Source organism: Sturnus vulgaris, chromosome 29, assembly GCF_052056855.1.
Source record: "Sturnus vulgaris isolate bStuVul1 chromosome 29, bStuVul1.hap1, whole genome shotgun sequence".
NCBI classification, from domain to species: domain Eukaryota; kingdom Metazoa; phylum Chordata; class Aves; order Passeriformes; family Sturnidae; genus Sturnus; species Sturnus vulgaris.
In genome coordinates, this window is record NC_142271.1 from 6,138,171 (window position 1) to 6,157,558 (window position 19,388).

At 50.2% G+C, this 19,388-nt stretch overlaps 1 protein-coding gene across 4 annotated transcripts in view; it reads right to left on the bottom strand.

Moving 5' to 3' along the window:
* KCND3 (potassium voltage-gated channel subfamily D member 3) overlaps positions 1–19,388 on the bottom strand; it is a 94,099-nt gene that overhangs the window by 5,440 nt on the left and 69,271 nt on the right. For all 4 annotated transcript variants that reach the window (XM_088180531.1, XM_088180530.1, XM_088180532.1 and 1 more), the window contains exons 3-5: positions 17,423–17,585; positions 5,140–5,241; positions 628–720 (exon numbers count right to left, since the gene is read on the bottom strand). In XM_088180531.1, the coding sequence (XP_088036657.1) occupies positions 628–720; positions 5,140–5,241; positions 17,423–17,585 (358 nt within the window). The remainder of the gene's footprint in view (positions 1–627; positions 721–5,139; positions 5,242–17,422; positions 17,586–19,388) is intronic.

A 19,388-nucleotide genomic window follows, 5' to 3' on the forward strand; every position in this document is an offset into this window, starting at 1 on the left:
GGAGTGAAGGTGATTTGTCTAAAAGAAACCCTTCCAAGTCAGAAATCAAAAGTACATTTGATGATGGACGCAGATAGAAAAAGGCATGAATATTTCAAGTGTTAACCTCTCTTCATTCTGCCTAGAATGAATCATGGTCTAGATAATGTGTTCCTTAACTGCAGAACCTTTTATATAAACCTGGAAGCAAAGCATATGTATCAAATAAATATCTGAAATGTGACCAGCAGCATCCTCCTCCCAAGGAGCAGAACTGTCCCTTAGGGCTGCCCAGCACCAGTGACAGGGAGGGGTTCGAGACTGAGAGCACGAGGGAAATGCACTCTGGGTCTCTTTCAGGAGCACTTAGAAATGAAAGTTCTCATTCCTAGGATGTCCCTAACCCCTCGGTGAGGTGTGTGTGTGCTGGCTGTGCACGGGGCTGGGGGCTGAGGGGAGCAGGAAATCCCATCTCCATCCCCCTGCACAGGAATTACTGCTGGGATTTTACACCCACTGAGGGAGAAGCGCCTCTCCTGCACTGCGGGCTGTTCCGGGAGCCCAGGACGGGGCAGCCTGGGGGGAGCCTGCCGGGGTCCCCGATCCCCTCCCCGAGCCCTGCCCGGGAAGGGCTGTGCTGGTACTTACGGTTGTTTTTTCCAGGCAGTGCAGCAGATGGTGGTGTTGGCTTTCGATTAACGAGGTGCCTTTAGTCATGTGCTGCTCCTCTTCGGTGGATCCCTGGAAAGCCACAAAAGAGGAGGGGAACAAACCCAAACCAGGTGTGAAAGCAGAACAAACAGAACCAGCAGTACCAGTCTCAGGGGTAAAGGTGACAATTTCTCTGCTGCCAGCTCTCAGGATTTCCTCCTGACTCTTAGGAAGTTTCCTCAGATTTTTTTTCTTAATGATTTTATTTGTCCACCGAGGTGGACTCAGATTTAATCCAAGCCCCGTGTGTTTCCAGGTATCCATAGCCATGGAGGAAATACTGAAATGTCCAGGGCAGGGCTGCTGCCTTAGGGTGGCAAGTTCAGGAACCAGAGGCAGAGAAAAAAGAATCTGTGCTGCTGAACTTTTCCAAAATACACCAAGACTGCCAAGCTTGCCGGGACCTGGGGATGCCAACAGATGTGCCCTGGCCTGGAGCCTGAGTTTGGAGGCAAAGACGAGCAAAGACAAAGCTGCCCTGGCCCTGCCTGGCACGGCAGGGCTGGCCCTGGCACTGTGTGCCACTGCCACAGCTGCTGAGCCCCGGGGCTGCCACTGTTAATGTTCAGGGTTTAAGGACATTCTCTTAGTGCTGCTTGAGTTGAAACTGCCTGTGATTTCAGCACGTTCATCTGTGCTGTGCCTTTGGGGATGAGCTCTATCACAACGATGGGCATTAAAGCAGCACTGAGGTGCTGTGAGCTGTTCCAGTGCCTCCGAACGGGGGCCTGGTGCCTTCTGCCCAAATCTGTGAATAAAACCTGGATGTGCATGGCTTGAATGGCTGCTCAGGAGAGGACAGAACATCGTGCCAAGACATTGCCTGCTGCTCTCGAGGGGATCCAGTTCAGCTGGGGTTAAAGCACTGTGTTCAATCACACCCCTGGGTGCCCTGCACAGCCTGCTCTGGGTGCCATTCCCAGGCTGGGGCTGTGATCCCTGAGTGGAGGAATAACTCTGTCTCTGACAGGTGCCAAAACACAGCTGAAGTGGCACATTAAGGAAGCTGACTTCCTGAACACAGAATTAATAGATTCCTGTGGGAATGCATCTCAGGCAGGTTATGGATTTCTTGTTGCTGTTGTTTTGGAAGATGAACATTCCCAGATGTATTTTTAGAAGTGGCCTAAAAAAAAAAACCAACAAAAAATCGGTTCCATTTTTCTTATTAACAATCCTCCTGGTGAGGTAACACAGGCAGCAGGTCCTGCTGGCTCCTGCTGAGGTGACTGAGTCCACTGAAGTCTGGGTTGGAATATTTCCCATGGAGGTCCTTGGAAGCCCTAAAGCAGAGATGATGCTGCACTAAAACACTGGGAAAAGCGAGAGGAAGAGCACATATTGCAAACTGTGTCTTTTTATGGGGATTTGCCTGAGAGGAAATCGAAACGGGATCTGCAAGCTCTGGCAGGAGAGCCCAGGCAGCAGAGCCCAGCCTCTCCCTCTGCCTCCCCCCCCAAGGCTGGCCCCGAGGGACCAGCAGTGACCTCGAGCATCAGGGACTGGGACTTGTGCCTCATCTGCTCTGGGGCTTTTCTTCAGCAGCTCGGTGTTTGCAGAAGCAAAGAGCAGGAATGTCCCGAGGCCACGCCAGGTGGGAAGCAGGGACAGCTCTGCAGAGCTGCTCATCATCCTGAACATCCCAAAATTGGCGTTTTGGGAGTAGGGCTGGGGACAGGGATCCTACAGATGCAGGTTCTGCGTCAGTGCTCCCTGTGCTACTGCAGGCAAACCAAATCTGGGACTCCAGAGGAGTTTGGCTGCAATGGAAGAGCTGCTGGGGAGGGAGAGCTTTGCTCTTTGAGCAGGGGTGCCAGTTTTGCAAGGATTTGCTGCCAGTTACCATTCAGTTTGCTCTTGGAAGGCTTTCAGTGAACTGCTGGCTGCCTGGGGGAGGCTGCAGCACACTGTGGTGTCAGTTCTGAAATCCAAAATTCTTCCACTGTAGCTCCATTTCAGGGCTCCATCACTGGGCCCTGGTGAACTGGACTGGCCCTGCCCAGTGCTTATCTGGGGCTTGTGAAAAGGCACCAGAGCTCCTGGGATATTCATATCCTGGGATATTCACCTCCTGGCACTGCAGCTAAAAGGGAATTTCAGCTGTACAAGGAGATTAGTGCTAAGAGGATATGTAGGCTGCTGCCATGGGAAGGATCTCACCATCCCTTGAGCACTTTTGACATAAAGCCCACTAAAAAAAAATCTCTTTATGAGAAGAAAACAGGCTGAGTGCTTCGTGTGTGGATGGTAAATGGCACAACCCCCACGTTTGTGGGCACAGGTCTGTGCTCTGTCTGGAGCTCAGCTCCATCCTCTGCTGCCCTGGATGAATCCTTTTCCTTTTCTTTGCCTTCCTTCCCTCTGCTGGAGGCTCCAGGCTGGAGCTGCTGCCCCTTGGAAGGTGATGCCAGTTGTTTATCCTGGTGCTGATGAATGTTCTGGAATCCTGAGCACTCCTGGGTTTCCAGTTTATTGTTTGGCTGCAGAGCCCCAGCTCTGAGTGTCACTGCCCAGTGACCCCTGCCAGGGTCAGCAGAGCTGGGCCCTGGGTGTCCAGCAGTGGCCCCGGAGCTGTGGGATCTGGGGCTGGCAGAGACAATTGCTGCTCCTGGCTGCAGGAATGCAGCTGGAATTGCTGCTCCTGGAATTGCTGCAGGGGGACAGAGCAGCCCTGTGGCAGCCTGGCCATCACTGCTCACACAGATCCTGGGCAAGGTGTCAAAGCAGGCCTTGTACCTGGGCAGGGAAGCAGCTTGACACTAATTTCACTGACAAATAAGCACAGTGTGGAGATAATATTTTGGTGCCTATTACAGCAGCTACACACGCCGTGTTCCTTTATGCTTTCACAGCTTAAAAAATTTGGCTGTCTAGACTTGCTGTCATTCACATTTTGTACTCTTCAGAAGAGCTGTTGCTCTGCCATAAAATGAAAGGACATAAAATCTTGCCTCGTGGAGTTAAACTGGTCGTGTGCACCTGTAGGGAAGAGATCTCTGCAGCTCTGTAATTAATTACTGTCTCTGCAGGGGAGGGAGAGACGTGTTGGGTCTTGGTTCTGGCCCAAGTCCTTCTGGGATTCTGTGATTTAGAGCCATAAGCCCACCAGGAAGGAAGGTACAGCCAGGAAACCTTGTGAAAAGCTGCTGTAGGAGCTCCTGTAGATCTAAATTTAGTTATTAATGGGTAAAAAAAAAAATATCATCTAGAACCTCTTGAGAAACGTTTTTGTTTTCCTTCATGTATCTACAGTAGCTTTGTAGCCAAAATGATCCTTTTCCCACTTCTTTTTGGGCAAGTGCCAGAAATGAACCCATTCAGCCAAATATTTCTCTCAGCCTCGTGCATTTTGGACTTTAAGCATTGGTGTGTCAGCTGCTCTCCCCAAGTGGTCTTGGCAGGGAATTTTTGTTGACAAGAGAAGTGAGGAGATCCTTGTTGGGATGACAGGCTGCAAGATCAAGTGCAGACTGAGTGATCCTGCTAAGCTCTCCTGGCAATTTTAAATACCAGAAACTGAAAGTTTAAAAGGAAAATTTAAATTTTTAGTCAATGTCTTGCATGTTTCTGGGTAATAAATAGCAGAATCCCAGCAGAGCTGACTTCCCAGCCCTGAGCCTTTCCTGTGTGGGGATAAAGCCCTGGGAGAATGAAACTGAGGATTAGATCCCAGGTGAGGCTGCACAGATGAGTTCCAGGTGCCTCTGGGGCTCAGTCATTCTTCATTTCTCTCCCTCTGCTCCCCCCGTGCATGAGAGGCCGATTTATCTGCAGTGAAATCCACGAGATGTGCTAATACCTGCTCTGGTGTGATCAGCCTTAATGCAATAACCTCTGCTGCTGCTGCTGCTGAGCAATCTGAGCACTTCAAACTTTCCTAAAAATAAACCCAGCCAGGCTGCCTGCAACAGGAGCTGGGGAATATTTTCCTGTCCTGTTGGAGATGATCAGAGTGTGCACATCAGACTCGTGGAACAATAAATGAAGGCAGTGGATATTTATAGTGAGGAGCAGGGACCAGGGAGCTGCTCCTTGCTGGGAGGCAGATCCTGTGCAGCACAAGGAGAGCTGCAGGGAGAACAGCTGGATTCCAGCTGTGGATTAGGGCTGGGCAGGGCTGCACTCACCCTGAGCTGCAGGGGAACAGCTGGATTCCAGCTGTGTCTGAGGGCCGGGCAGGGCTGCACTCACCGTGAGCTGCAGGGGGAACAGCTGGATTCCAGCTGTGGATTGGGGCCGGGCAGGGCTGCACTCACCCTGAGCTGCAGGGGGAACAGCTGGATTCCAGCTGTGGATTGGGGCCGGGCAGGGCTGCACTCACCGTGAGCTGCAGGGGAACAGCTGGATTCCAGCTGTGTCTGAGGGCCGGGCAGGGCTGCACTCACCGTGAGCTGCAGGAGAACAGCTGGATTCCAGCTGTGTCTGAGGGCCGGGCAGGGCTGCACTCACCGTGAGCTCCAGCGCCTCGTTGAGGAGCCCGTTGCGTTTGCTGTGCAGGTACGCGTTGGAGCTGCCGGTCTTGGCCACGCGGATCCGCGCCAGGCGCGCCTTCTGCGGGGGAAAAACGGCGTCAGGGAGGGGGGAAATAACGGGAAACAATGGGAAATAATGGGGTTAGGGGTGGGGAAATAATGAGAAATAACGGGGTGAGGGAGGGGGGAAATAACGGGAAACAATGGGGTCAGGGTTAGGGTGCTTCCATGGACACAAATAATGGGGTGAGGGATGGGGGACGGTGGGAAACAGTGGGATTAGGGATGGGGACACAAACAATGGGGTGCTGCAATTCCCTTTATGCTTCCTGAAATTCCCGTTGGGTGAGATGCAGAGCACTGGAGCCTGTCCTGGCCGTGCTCAGGGCTGTGGGTGCTGTTCAGGGGCTGTGGGTGCTGTTCAGTGGGTGCTGTTCAGGGTTCAGGGGCTGTGGGTGCTGTTCAGTGGGTGCTGTTCAGAGTTCAGGGGCTGTGGGTGCTGTTCAGTGGGTGCTGTTCAGGGTTCAGGGGCTCTGCCCATGGTGTCTCCATCTCTCACCTCCCCAGCCCTGCCCCTCGTTGTGTCTCAGCTCTGTCCTGGCAGTGCTGTCCCTGCTGAGCCCTCGGTGGCCCAGACCTGTGTCCCTGCAGTGCCACTGGCACTTCATCAACGGTGGCATCTGATAAAATCACTGTCCAAAACTACATCCCCAGGGGGACAAGTGAGGTGATGAGAAGCTGTCCAGAATAATGCCAACAAGAAAAACTAAGACCCTACCTCTTCCTTTTTGATTATTTTTGATAATTCCTTTGAGCATTTTAGGTTTTCTTTTCAGTTGCTGCCTGCTTCTCTGTCGAGTGATTTGCCTTTTTTCTTTTCTACTGTTAATTTATGACTCAAACACCATTAAAAGTAAATACATGAAATAGCTGCAGCTATTAAAAAATAATTACATTGTGCTGTAGTCTAAAATGCTGCATAATCCCTTAAATAACATGGAGCTCGTGATTTTCCCTTCTAATTAGAGGTGCTAACGGGGAAACGCTGTGGGAAGAGGGAAGGCAGGAGGCAAATATCTGCAGTGGCTCCAGAGAGTGGAGCCATTTCAGGAGCTCTGTCCCTGCCCAGGTGGGAGCCACTCTGGCCTCAGTATTGGAAATATTTGCAGTATTTGTGTAACCTCAAGCAGACAATTTCTCAGGCAGACACACACAGGGTAACGTTTGCAGCTTTAATTGGGTGACACAGACTATGGCCAGTCTGGAAAATAGGTCTTTGTTCCACCCCCCAAAACGGGGCCATCTGAAATTGCCTTTATTTTCTGTACCTCACCTAGATTCCCTTGTCCCATTTTAATGCTGAGCCTCCTGCTCAGGGTGAGTGAGATCCCTGTGCTGGGCCAGGGCACAAGGCACTGAGACCTCGAGAATGGGAAATTGGCTCTTCACTTCTCCTGCAGACTTTGCCAGGCTGCTGTGCTGCTCTGGAAAGGCCATGGAGCAAAGCCCGTGGGCACTGCTGCTGTGGGACAAGGGACTGAGCAAAATTGCATTTTCAGGTACATGCCAATGTCCCTCTGTTCCTGACAATCACATTCCCAATAAATTGTTTATTCTAAACACAAACATTTGTGTGTCTGTGCCTTACTTCTCACAGTGACCTCTCTCCTCTAGCCACGAGGGGATTTTGGATGCAGTTTTGGTTTTTCCAGGGATGCTCTGATTTCTCCCTGTGCCTGATCAAACATCAGCTCCTCTGCCAGTGCCCAGCTTACCTCACCTATTGCAGGGAAGGCTCATCCTCATCTTCAGCTCAGCCAATTGCCAGAGTGGATTCAGTCTCAGGCTGTTGTAATGAACATTTTTCCCTTTGCCTCCAGGCTAGCAGGGGATCAAATATTAATAGCTGTACTCCATGTGGAGTGGAATGGTTCTGAGGTCTGTTCCCTTTTCCTTTTGAAACAGGGCCACTTGCTATCTAAATAATTAAGCCCCACAGCTCCTGTAGTCTAGAGCAGACGTTGTTATTTTAAAAGATGTCAGTGGGGCAGGACAGAAGTGAATCCTGCTCTCCTCACACAAAGGATTGGCTGGGATCATCGCAGTGCCCAACTCCGGGTCCCCATCGGGATGAAATTTGGTAGATATCTTGATTAACTCAGCTAGAGAAGTTAATTAAAATTGGTGCCTAAAATTGGTTTGGCCCTCCAGACAGTTTCCTCCATTGGGCTAGAAAGAGCCCTGGAACACCAGCTCAGGTTTTCCTGTGGATGTTTTCCTGTGTGCAGATGTGAATTCTTTGGGAAGTGTCTCTGCCAGGGCACACAGGCTCTCCTGGAGTTTGGGTGCCTGGCCTGTGTCTCTCTGGGGTCTGGCACTTTGATCAAGCCTGACACTAAAGAAGGGTTTAAGATTTCCCAAATTCTGCCAGTTTTTACCACACGTGGGCAGGTTTTTGTCCTCCCTGTCCTGCCTGGGCACAGAGGATGGGCAAGGGGAGGCCTGAGCTTCCCTGGTCTTCTGCTGGAAATGTCATTTTTGGGGGGATGGTTGTCCTGGGCATCTCCTCCCAAAAATGTGACAGACTAAAGGTCACCAGGGCCGGGCCTGAGATCACTGCTACTGAAATAACCCCTGCCCAGGAGGCTAAAAAAGGAAAAGCAAACGGCACACGGTGTCTGCATGGAGATGGGGAGAGGAGTTGCTAGGAAACCACAGGATCTCAAAATGCATATGACCTAATCGGGAAGATAATTTATATGATGAAAATAATAATACTAATGACAGCCACTTACAGGTTAGAATGATTAATTTGGTTATCTTGGAGCCCACGTGCTTCTCAGAGCAGGGTGGAAGGCAGGGCTCAGGAACTTCTGGGGTTTGCTGGGTTTTAAGAAACTGGAGGCTCAGAACAGGCAGGAAGGGCAGTGGAGACCCGCCCAGGTGGGGAGGGTGCAGTGTCCTGGCTGTCTGCACTTCCCAAAGGGACTGGCAGGGCAGAGACAGGAGCCTGAATGCACCTTGCTGCTTTTTGGAGAAGTGCAGGGAGCAGGAGCTGCTGGCTGGCAGAAATGCTTAGCAGATGGCAGGCTCAGGAAACAGCTAATTATTATTTATTAATGATTTTCATCCACTTCTTATGGAGATAACGCTCACTCTCGATTTATGTGGCATTAAAAAATATTAAGCTACAACCTATGACACAATTCCATACTTGCCAGACAGCTTCAGCCTCCCAGATGTTCTGTTCCTGAGCAAGCAGGGAGGGGAGCTCCTGCATGGTTCAGCATCAGCACCCTCAGGATGAGGCTGGAAAACACCTCTGGAATCAAATCATGGGTAACTGGTGTAACCCTGCAGGGCCACCCGTGCCCAGGTGCTTTAAGTGGCTCCAAGCCCTGCCTACCTGCAGCTATTCCATTATTAATGAGGTCACTCCATCTAGAGCCACCTCCCCGCTGTGCCCTGGTGGGTTTGGGCTGTTCGTGCTCTAACGAGGTCCCCTGATTCACTCCTGATCACCTTCACCTGCCCAGGTGGCTTGGAAATGGCTCCAAACCCTGCATACCTGAAGGTATTCAATTATTAATGGCATCACTTGATCTAGAGCCACCTCCCCCCTGTGCCCTGGTGGTTTTTTGTCCTGCATACCTGAAGGTATTTAAATATTAGTGAGGTCCCCTGATTAACTGCTGATCACCTTCACCTGTCCCGGTGGTTTGGAAATGGCTCCAAACCCTGCATACCTGAAGGTATTTATATATTAATGAGGTTCCCTGATTAACTGCTGATCACCTTCACCTGTCCCGGTGTTTTTTTGGGTGGCTCCCAGCCCCGCACACCTGCAGGTGTTTATACATTCACGAGCTCACCTGATCCGGAGCCATCCCCCCCCCCCCCCCCCCCCCTCTGTCCAGGCAGTTCTGGGCTATCCCAAACCCTGCACACCTGCGGGTATTCCAATATTAATGAGGTTCCCTAATTACCTGCCCGTCCCCTCCCTTGTCCCGGTGCATTTTGGGTCTCTCCCAGCCCTGCACACCTGGGGCTGTTCCCACACGCCCCCAGAGCTGTCCCCTGTGGAGGTGGCAGTGTCCCCTCACAGTGTCCCCTCACCTCTCCTCCTGTGAGAGCTGCTCTGCCCGTGTCCCATCTCCCTTCCTGCCAAATCCACGCCGCCAGAGACCGCAGCTACACAAGGTAATGAGCCAAGGTTTCCGTGCTAATTGCTCAATAATTAATAGTTAGAATGTTATCGGTGATGGCTGCAGGGGGTGAGCAGCGCTGGGTTTTCAGGGCTGAAGTGAAGCTGCTCTGCAGAACCGTCCGTGCCGTGTTTTGGGTCTGCCTTTTATTCTCGAGGTGAAATATCGCAGCCACTCGGCCAGTGCTTGATTTTCTTGCTTTTGTCTGCGTCTGTTGCTTGTTTGGGGTTTGGGCTTTAAATTCTACGTGGAAAGAACGTGGTTGATTCTGGGAGATGGAAAAGGTGACGAGCAGATTGTGGAGTTAAACAGAGCACGGAGCTGCTACAGGATTAAGAGAACTTTTTCTTTTCCTTTTAACTTTTTTTTTTTTTTTTGCCTAAGAAACAAAGTATGCACATTTGGATTTTTCTTCCTTTCAAACCTTTACATTGGATGGCTTTTGAGTCAAGTTCAAATACTCTGTCACTTGCTTTGGGGGAAATGTTATAGAGCTGCATATGGAAATGAGGTAGTGTAAAACTCATTATATTCCTATATAATTTGATAGAACCACTTACAGTCAGACCTTGATCTTATTTTGGGCCTCTTCATTACTTTCTAGAGATGAAAGATTCCCCTCTCCTCCTCTGTGCCTCTCCTTTTAATGCTACCTTACCCTTGGCACCATTAAAGCAACAGAACATCATTTCCAATGAACTTTATCATTTAATCTTTTCCAGCTCTGAGGAACATCATGTTCAGGCTATTTATAGAACAATGCACAGAATATGGAGTTTAATGGATCTGGGCCTCTACCAGTCACTGATATCCTGGCTGATTAAACAGGGAATTTTCAAAGGGTCACAATATGCAAAACTGGCAGCAAGGGCCTGGTCCTGTCCTGCTGTAAACTTCTCTTTATACATTCTCATCTTGAGCTTAACCAGCTCTGGCTCAGAATTAGCAAAGCTCTTACTCCTACAGGACATTTGTTTCAGAAATTCTTTTTTTCTGTTTAGAAAATTCCTTCTGATTTCCAGCCCGTGTGTTGTCTGTGCATTCATGCCCCCAGTAAGGGTTAAGGTCTGGGTAAGGACTGACTTTCTGGACAGCTTTCCCTCAATTCAATTATGTTTTCTGCAGTTGCTACAACTTGGCTGAAACTCAAATCTTCTCCCTGCTGAGGTTCCCACGCTACCAGCCCAGCTGAGTGATAAAACCTTCCCTTCTCTCTCCCTTCTTCAAATAATAACAAAAGAAATTCCTACATACACTTTTTTATAGTATTAACGCTGGAATAAATTTTTAGAGTTTGGATCAGAATTGCTCCAAGGATGTTGTTAAAGAGGTGCCCAACTGTAGTGGGAATAATCTGGAATAACTGGAATTGTTATGGGGTGTAAATCAGGGTGTCAGAACTTGTCTAAAAACTTATTACTTAAAAAAAAAAAAAAGGAAGCAAGAAAAGGCTCTCATGTTTTCCTGCATCATCAAAGAGATGCTGCTGCTCTCCAGTAGTCCAAGCTAAGGCTGAGTGTAACACTGGGAGCCAAGTGTGATGAGCAGCTGTCTGTGTGTGATTTATCTGCCTGTCTGCTCCTATCTGTGTTTCTAGAGCTCACTTCTGTAACATCTTTCACACAGCTCACACCCCTAATTAATCGCTATAAAGAATTCAGGGGCTGGAGGAATTAAGAGAATTTGATCTGGTGTCACAAGGCAAGCTCGTGGCCCTGATGGATGAGCACTAATTAATGGCGTGGAGGAAGGCAGGGAATGGCCCGGGTGGTTCAGGGAGTGTCCCCTGCGGGCCAGGTCCCTGCTGGCAGGGCTGAGGGGCTGATCCCAGCACTGGCTGAGGAAAGTGTTCCTTGCTGGGACCCCGAGCTGTGTCAGCCCCGAGACATCAGTGCCACATCTCTTGCACTGGGGGAAAAATCCATCCCAAATCGCTGCCGTGGTCCTGTTTGAGTGCAGGCTCCAGAACAGAGCGTGACCCTGCTCACATCCCTGAGCCCAGAGCCAAAACACACGGGCTGGAAGGTGGGGAGGGACAGATCCTGTCCTGGGGCTGGACAATCCTGCCTGGATAGTCCTGCCCTGGAACAGGACAATCCTGCCCAATCCTGCCTGGGCCAGGTCAGTGACCGCCGTTCCCAGCGCTCCCAGTGAGCTGTCCCTGCCCCAGGGATGTGCCCGTGGTGTGTTGTCCATGTCCATGTGATGCATTCAGACATCCCCACACGCTGGGAGCTCAGGGCTGGGCTGGTCCAGAGCCTGGGAGCTGCTGGGGCTCAGCCCAGCCTGGTTAGGCGGGGTTTAAAGTTTCACTGGGTGATAAAGGTAACAGCAAAGGATCTGGTCAGCAGAAGCCAATTCCAAAATGCAGAGGGCTTCCCAAGGATTTTCTGGCTGAGTGCTTTGATCCAGGTCTCGTTTTGGAGGCGATTCCAGCCTGTGTTTGTCCCCACCTCTGGGATGGAGTGAGCAGCACAAACCCTCCCGAATGGAGCCAGGGCTGTCCCCAAACCTGGCCTGGGCCATCCTGGGGCTCAGGGACCCAGCAGAGCCCTGGGGATGGATTTTGGGGTTCCTGATGCTCCAGGCTGTTTTCTGGCTGTGGAACTGAAAACAAACGTGGAGCAGCTTCTGGGTGTGTGTGGAAGGGATTCCAGCTGGGCACTGCTGAGAACAGCTTTAATATTTGGATGTATGGGCTCGCTGTGGAGGCTGGACCATAAACTGGAGCTCACTGATTTCAGCCCTTCCTTCAGAGGAGACAGCTCCTTGTCTTATACCATTTGGGACTCGGGGAATTTGGAACAGCTGAACTGATGGAAAACGTTATTTTGCTTTCCTCGATGATATGAAAGAAAAGAGGCAGGATTCCTGGTTGGCTTATTTGTTTGGGTTGGTTTTTTTTCCCCCTGAACTCTATTAAGGGATGTGACAAACAGAGAAAGAGGTACCTAGCCCAGCAAAAATGAAATATCTTTTACAAAAATAATAAAAAAGCTTTTCCCCCCCGTCAAGGACTGTTAAATATCAACAACAACAAAACATATTCCACACAGATTCATTCTGGTTGAAAAAAAAAAAAAAATCCTGTTCTTTAAATGTCAGCCAGCTCCAGTTTTAACCTCATTGTTTCTCTCTCCCCCTAAGTTCCCAACCCCAGCCCCTGCTGGCACTGACTCATGTTCTGTCACTGAGCTCTCCTCACAAGCTCCAGTCACTTTTCCTGGCCGTTCTTTTCCACGCTCAAGTTCAGTAACCCACCCCCAAAATTCAGGGTGTCAGCTGAAAAACAGAACATTTCAAAGCTGACTCCCCTGCTCTGCAGCAAATCAATTATTATAATGGGCTCGTTATTGGCAGTGTGTGGGCTGTCCTGCTCACGGGGAGGGGATGACACAGAGCCAGAGCTCAGCCTTCCCCAGCTCCCCTCCCCTCCCCTCTGCTCCCCCGGGCTCTGGAGCTCTTCCTGCATCCTCCCGAGGAACAAGCACACATTTGTGTCCCTGCTCTTCCTTCCTTTTGGCTGGAGCCCCTCTGAGGCATCTCCATAGTTACCTCCTCCTCAGCTGCCCGTGCCTGAGGAGATGAAATCACTTCCCTCCGTCCCCCTCCGTCCCCCTCCGTCCCCCTCCGTCCCCCTCCGTCCCCCTCCGTCCCCCTCCGTCCCCCTCCGTCCCCCTCCGTCCCCCTCCGTCCCCCTCCGTCCCCCTCCGTCCCCCTCCGTCCCCCTCCGTCCCCCTCCGTCCCCCTCCGTCCCCCCCTGCTGCTGGAGTTGCTCTGAGATTGATGCTTTCATTCATCCCCCAGACAATGTGTCCTCTTCCCTGCCTCGCCAATTTATCCCCTCTGCTCTCTCACAGTTTTCAGCCTGATATTAGAGTTTTATGTGGGAGCAGCTCTCCAAAATGATTCTGTCCTGGGTAGTCCTCGCCTAAATCTGTGTTTGGCTCTCTCCTGGAAGCTCGCAGCCTGCAGGATGGAATGAGAAGTCTGCCTCAAGGCTTTTGCAGTACATTGCTTGTTCTCAGGGAGCCAAAGGGCACCAGATAATAAATGAAATGAATTGAACACCCTGAGAGGCTGTAGTCGTCAAAAGCACATTTACTGCAGGCTTGAAACCAAGCACTGTGATTACCCAGGGTTTGTGTTTGTTGGCAGCTTCAGCGCAGCCCGTGTGAAATGCAGCACTGAGCCCTGCCAATCCCCCTGGGATTATCAGCTAGCCCAGCATCTCTGCTCATTTAGCAAATCTAACCATTACATGACAAATGCACTTCAAGCAGGGCTGGGTTTTTCTTCTTCTTTTTTTTTTTTTCTCCCCACAGCATTTACATTTTCCATTAACTCATTTTGAGAAGCTGCCCTTTGAAACTTTGCTGAGATCCAGAACAACCCTGCTGAATTTTAGCCCTCGTGGCTCTCCTGTGTCCCCGTGTCACCCCCAGCCCTTCAGCCCTGCCTGTCCCTGCTGGGGACAAGAACTCTGTGCCTTGGGACCCCTTCTCCATTCCCAACCATGAGCTGCTCTCCTTCCCTTCTCCATTCCAATGAACTCCTCTCCTTCCCCAGTGCTGCCAAAGGAGCAGCATTTCAGGAGCTGTCAGCAGCTGCCTCTGCCTTTTTTTGCCGGGGTGGAGGAGTGGGAGGTGTTGTCCCCCACCCAGCACCAGCTCCCGTCTCCTTCTCCTCCCTGGTGCAAACTGAGCACAGCAGAGGGGCTCCTCCAGCATCATCTGAATTACAAAGTCGTTCTATTGTCAAGCCTTTTAAGTGTCACATTCTCTTTTAAATCCGAGGCTGTGACATTCACTGAAGAACAGCAGCGTTTCAAAGTCAGGAAGGTCTATTCTTAGCTCATCAGTCAAAAAAAAGGGAAAAAAAAAAAAAAAAAAGTCGTTGGGGAAGGAAAAAAACACAACAATTTCACCAAAATGAACCTTGTCACAAATGATCAATTCATCTTCCATTCACACTGACCTGCTCTTGCTGCATACCAGAGGACAGAATTTGATGGCACAGCGCAATGAATTAAGATTTGCCAGATCTCCTTGTAATTAATTGTCTCACAGTACAGGTTTGGCAAAGAATAATTTATCTTTAAAGTGATTAGATCACTGGTAGTTGGGTTTTGTGCTTGGTGGGGGTTTTTTTCTTTTTAAGGAACATTTCTCCTCAGTTAGTTGAAGAATAGATGCTGATGAGTAACAGCCACCTCCTGGTATTTTATTCACGTTTCCTGCTAGACCAGAACCCCCTCAAGAGCTGAGAGGCAAAGTTAGGACTGAGCTCAGCAGAGCCAGAGGGACCCGGGGCTGGGCTGGCTTCTCCTGGTGTAATTTGTCACTGGAAAATCTCAGTCTGAGTTCATATAAAAAATTAATCAGGTCTGTAGCCTTATCGTGAAATCTACCTGTACACCAAAGTTATGGTTCTCGAGCTAACAGAACTTGCAAAGCATTTATCCTGAGCAGCCCAAGGAGCTGCTCTTCAGTTCAAAGAGAGCAAGAATTCACCAAGTTTTGCTGTGCTGAAGGAAGGCTTTGTGTCAGTTCAGAGCTGTCTCCTAAATTCTGTTATCAGGAGCTTCTGCTGCTGGGCTCTTCCCATTCAAGGACTGAGAGAGAAAAGAGATTTTTTTCCATCCTTCCTGAAAAAGCCATGCAAATATCTTTGTAACTTTAATGAGATGGGGGCAGAGCTTTAACTGTTTGGGACTCAGTTCAGTGTGGGATGATGCTGGAACAAGAGTGGTATCAAAGCAGATCCTCAGTGTCCCTCTGCACATCCTGACCATCTCCAGAGGGACTGCCATTAATGTGCTTCTCTCTCTTTCCTGCTTTTTAGTATTCATGCAGTGCTGATCATGTGAAAATTACTCACACTTATGACTTGAGAAAAGTTTCTTAACTGAGAAATTCCACCAATATCAAGGGAATTAGAAATTCAAATGGGGGGAAATTATACACTGTGTGTGTCAATACAGCCACCCTTTATAAAAGCTGCAATCAATCATATTGACATCAAAGGTGGTGGGACATTCCCCTTTACCAAGAGGATCACAGGCCAATGAATAAAAGGAAAAGCTGGATCAGAGGGAGAAACCTTGGTTTGCTGCTGGGAGAGAGGAGCAGCAGAACCTGCAGTCAGTCCTGGAGCCTCTCTCTCTGTGACCCAGGGTTATTATTGGGCCCATATTATTATTATTATTATTATTATTATTATTATTATTATTATGGCCCTGGGCTGGGCTGTGCAGCAGGTTCTGTCTCTGTTTTGCTGCTGTTTCAGCACGACAAGAACTTTCTCTCAAAGCCTTCAGTTCTAGGGCTGTTGGACATTGTCCCCATAAACCTCTCCCTGAGCATCCCTGTCCTCCCCATGCTTTGTCACCTCACCTGTTCCTGTCCCAGGTGAAACCCCAAATCCTCGTGTGTGGAGCAGCCTCAGTTTGGACAGCTCAGCCTGCAGTGGCTCAAAGTCACTGCATGGATGCTCTGGTCCCCTCTGATCCCTGTCAGGATCTGCACAGAGCAGTTTCTGGCACTGCCAGGGCTCTGCCTCACCTTTACCCTTCTTTCCCTGCTGTGGCTGATGAAATGAACACCTCTCCCTGCAGATCAGCTCCCCTGCTCCCCGTGGCACAGCTCAGGCAGGGTTGGTAAAAGCCAGCAGTGACTGCTGAGGCTGCAGCTGATTCCTGCACGATTCTGCCTCCCTGCCACTCCCCTTTTGTGTTTTGACTGCCAAATGTTGTGGTTTTGTAGGTCTCGTGTCTGAGCTCTCTGCTGTCAGTCCCTGAAATGCAAGAAGTAGGCACGGCCCAGATGCTTGCCTGAAGCAGAAATAACACTTTTTTCTACTCCTGTTCTCCATCAGGTCCCCTGAGTCTTGAATTTCTGGCAGACAGTGTTCCACAGGGAGAACAAGAACCTCAGGCCTTTGGTTTGCAGTTGTTGTAAAAACCTGATTCTGGCTGTGGTGTAATTTAGCAGATTGAAATAGAGATGCAGTAAATCTGTTATACTCTCTTAGTGACTCAGTGAGCTTCCACTGGCAAAAACTGCTCAGAATTTGGAATATTCAGTAATCCCTTCACATTTCCAGGGGCTTTTGTGTATTCCCAGCGTTGCAGTCACAGCTTGGAGGGGTGTGTGTGCTGCTAAGTGCATGCTGCTGGATGGGTGTGTTTGAAACTACAGAGACAGCAAGGAGGGAAGGAGCAGGAGAATGAGCAGCTCCTGGGGCTGATTGAAGGGTTCATGTGCACACAGCCACACATCTGTTTCAGACAAGTGTGCAGGGGAGGTGAGTAATCACAGCCCTGGTGCTCCTGATGCTGAAAATACACCAGCACAGTGTGTGCAGGAATGAGGGCTTTGGGGGGTGCATGTTTGATTCTCTTTCCAAGGTGGAGTGTATAAATTATCCTGGTTGGACTTTGGGTCAACCAGGGTTGAGATTCTGTGGGATGTTATGAGTTTATGAGTTTATTTTCCTTGTGCTGGAAATGTGTTAGATAAGTTATTATCTGGGTGTAAATTTGACACACAAAAGGAAAATTTTGTCCAAGAATCCGTCCAGTCTTTGTGAGGTTTCCACCTTAACCTGGTGTGAAATGTGGCTCGGTGCTGGATGCCATCAGAACATTAAAACATACCTGGGGTTCTGCAGCTGAAATTTGACAACAATGGCTTTTCAGACCACAAGTCCTGGAGAAAAGCCAGGCAGGAATTCCTGTGCCATATTTTGTTCTATTTCGGGGTGTGTGCTTTGTTTTGGGGGTTCATTCCCTCCCCTTGTTCTGGGGCAGTGTTTTCCCACCAGTGCCTGCCCAGGGTGTGAGTTTGGGCTCCTCCTTTGAGCTGTTTGTGCTTTTTTTGGTGCTGTGGAGGTTCTGTCCATCCTGGCTCCCTTTCCCAGAGCCCGGGGCACATTGGCAGTTTTGGTCACGGTGTGGGGATGGTTTAGAGGGGATTGTGTGAGTGTGCTGCCCAGGGTGTGAGGGTGGCAGTGTCCCCGTGCCCCAGGAGGGGACAGCAGGGCAGGGTCACTCACCTTCTGAGCACGGCGCTTGTCAGCTCGCTGGTTCTGGTGGTAGATGCGGCTGAAGTTGGAGACGATGACGGGCACGGGCAGCGCGATCACCAGCACCCCGCTGAGCGAGCAGATGGAGCCAAAGATCTTCCCTGCGATGGTCTTGGGCACCATGTCCCCGTACCTGCACATAAAAACACAGCAGCTCCTTCAGAACACAGCCTGCCACGGCCCCTGGGCACCGGGCAGGGGGGCACCGACACGGCACAGATCGTGGTGCCACCCTGGGCTGGGCTTGGCCACCCTGGGTATGGCCACCCTGGGCTGGGCTTGGACATCCTGGGCTGGGCTTGGACATCCTGGGCTTGGCCACCCTGGGCTGGGCACGGCCACCCTGGGCTGGGCTTGGCCACCCTGGGTATGGCCACTCTGGGCACGGCCACCCTGGGCACGGCCACCCTGCCCAGCTGAGCTGGCCCAGCAGAGAGAGGCTCCTCTGTGCAGAGCAGGAGCTCTGTGCTGCTCTGGCTGTTTCATTTCCCACCTCTCCATGCAGAGGAGCTCCAGCCAGCTCAGAGCTCTGCAGGAGCAGCTTCATGGATTTCCATTCCCTGGAATCCAGGTGCAAATGAGGACTGATTTACACTTCCATTTCAAACCCCAGCAGTTCCCCTGCCATCTGCACAGTCAGAAATTTGGGGGTTGTTCAAAGTCTGCATTCAATAAAAGGTGAATTCTCAGGGATATGAGAGCAGCTGAAAAATATTCATACAAAGCTCTGCATTGGGTTGGACCCAACAACCTCCTGCTGTAATTTGTGTTGCATAAAGAGCATGTGGAGCTGCTGGAGCAAGTGCACAGGAGACTGTGGAGATGCTCTGGGGGCTGGAGCCCCTCTGCTCTGGAGAAAATCTGAAAACTGAAAATTGAAATCTAGAGAAGCCCCTGGTTGCTCTCAGATGGTGTTAGGGATTCTTGTGGTTATCTTTGAGATGTTCTGGTGCTTGGTGCAGCACATGTTGATAAGAGAAATTAATTATTACAATTGAGGATTTATTTTTACATTTGATGTCAGTCTATGACCAACAAAGAGACTTGGTGGGAATAGAGTTGAGCTAAGAATAATTTACATCCAAGAGGAAAAACAAACATGTCAAAACACCTTTTTTATCAGCTGAATTCCTTGTCCCCATGCAGAAGCTTGTTGGTATGAGGGGCTGAATAAAAGCAGGACTCTTGCATGTTAAATCTTCAGGCACCATTAGCCAAGGCTTACTGATGCCAAGCAGAATCCTTCTGCCTTCACCCACATCAAAACCCCTCAAATACCTCAAATCAATAGATGTCTCTTCATGTCTATTAACTTTTTAGCTGCTGCTTTATGCAAAGATCGTCTCAAAGCTCTTGCTAAGTGACAAGTTCTTCTACCTCATTTAACACTGGTCTAAAAAAAATTCTCACTTTTCTCCTGCTGGCCCTTAACACAATAAGGCTGAAAATTAATCATATGCCTCAAACATGATCTCAGTGACCCAGAGCACGGAGAAAAAGCCCTTCTGTGCATTTGTAGAGTGTAATAATAAGTGTCTGGCTCTCAGTCTGTCTCGGGGAGTTTTGTTCTTACATGCAGACTGAGAGTTACCTCATCACTTCAGAGAGGGCTTTAAAACAGCACCAGGAAAGATCAAACCCTCGGAGCAGGAAGGGTTTTGTGGGGATTTCATTGGCAGAATTTGTGAGAGCTGCTGCCATGAGGGGCTGTGCAGTGGCTGTGCCTCAGGGACAGGAGCTGGCACTGGTGGCACTGGTGACACTGTTCAGTGCCTGGTGACATTGGTGACACTGTTCAGTGTCTGGTGGCACTGCAGCTCTCCCTGCAGTCTCCCCCTGCCCTCCTCCCTCTGGGATCTGCTGCCTTGGCCATCAGGCCCTTGGGGACATCTCTGTCCTCGCTGGGCTGTCCTTGACCTGGAGCTGCCAGCCCTGG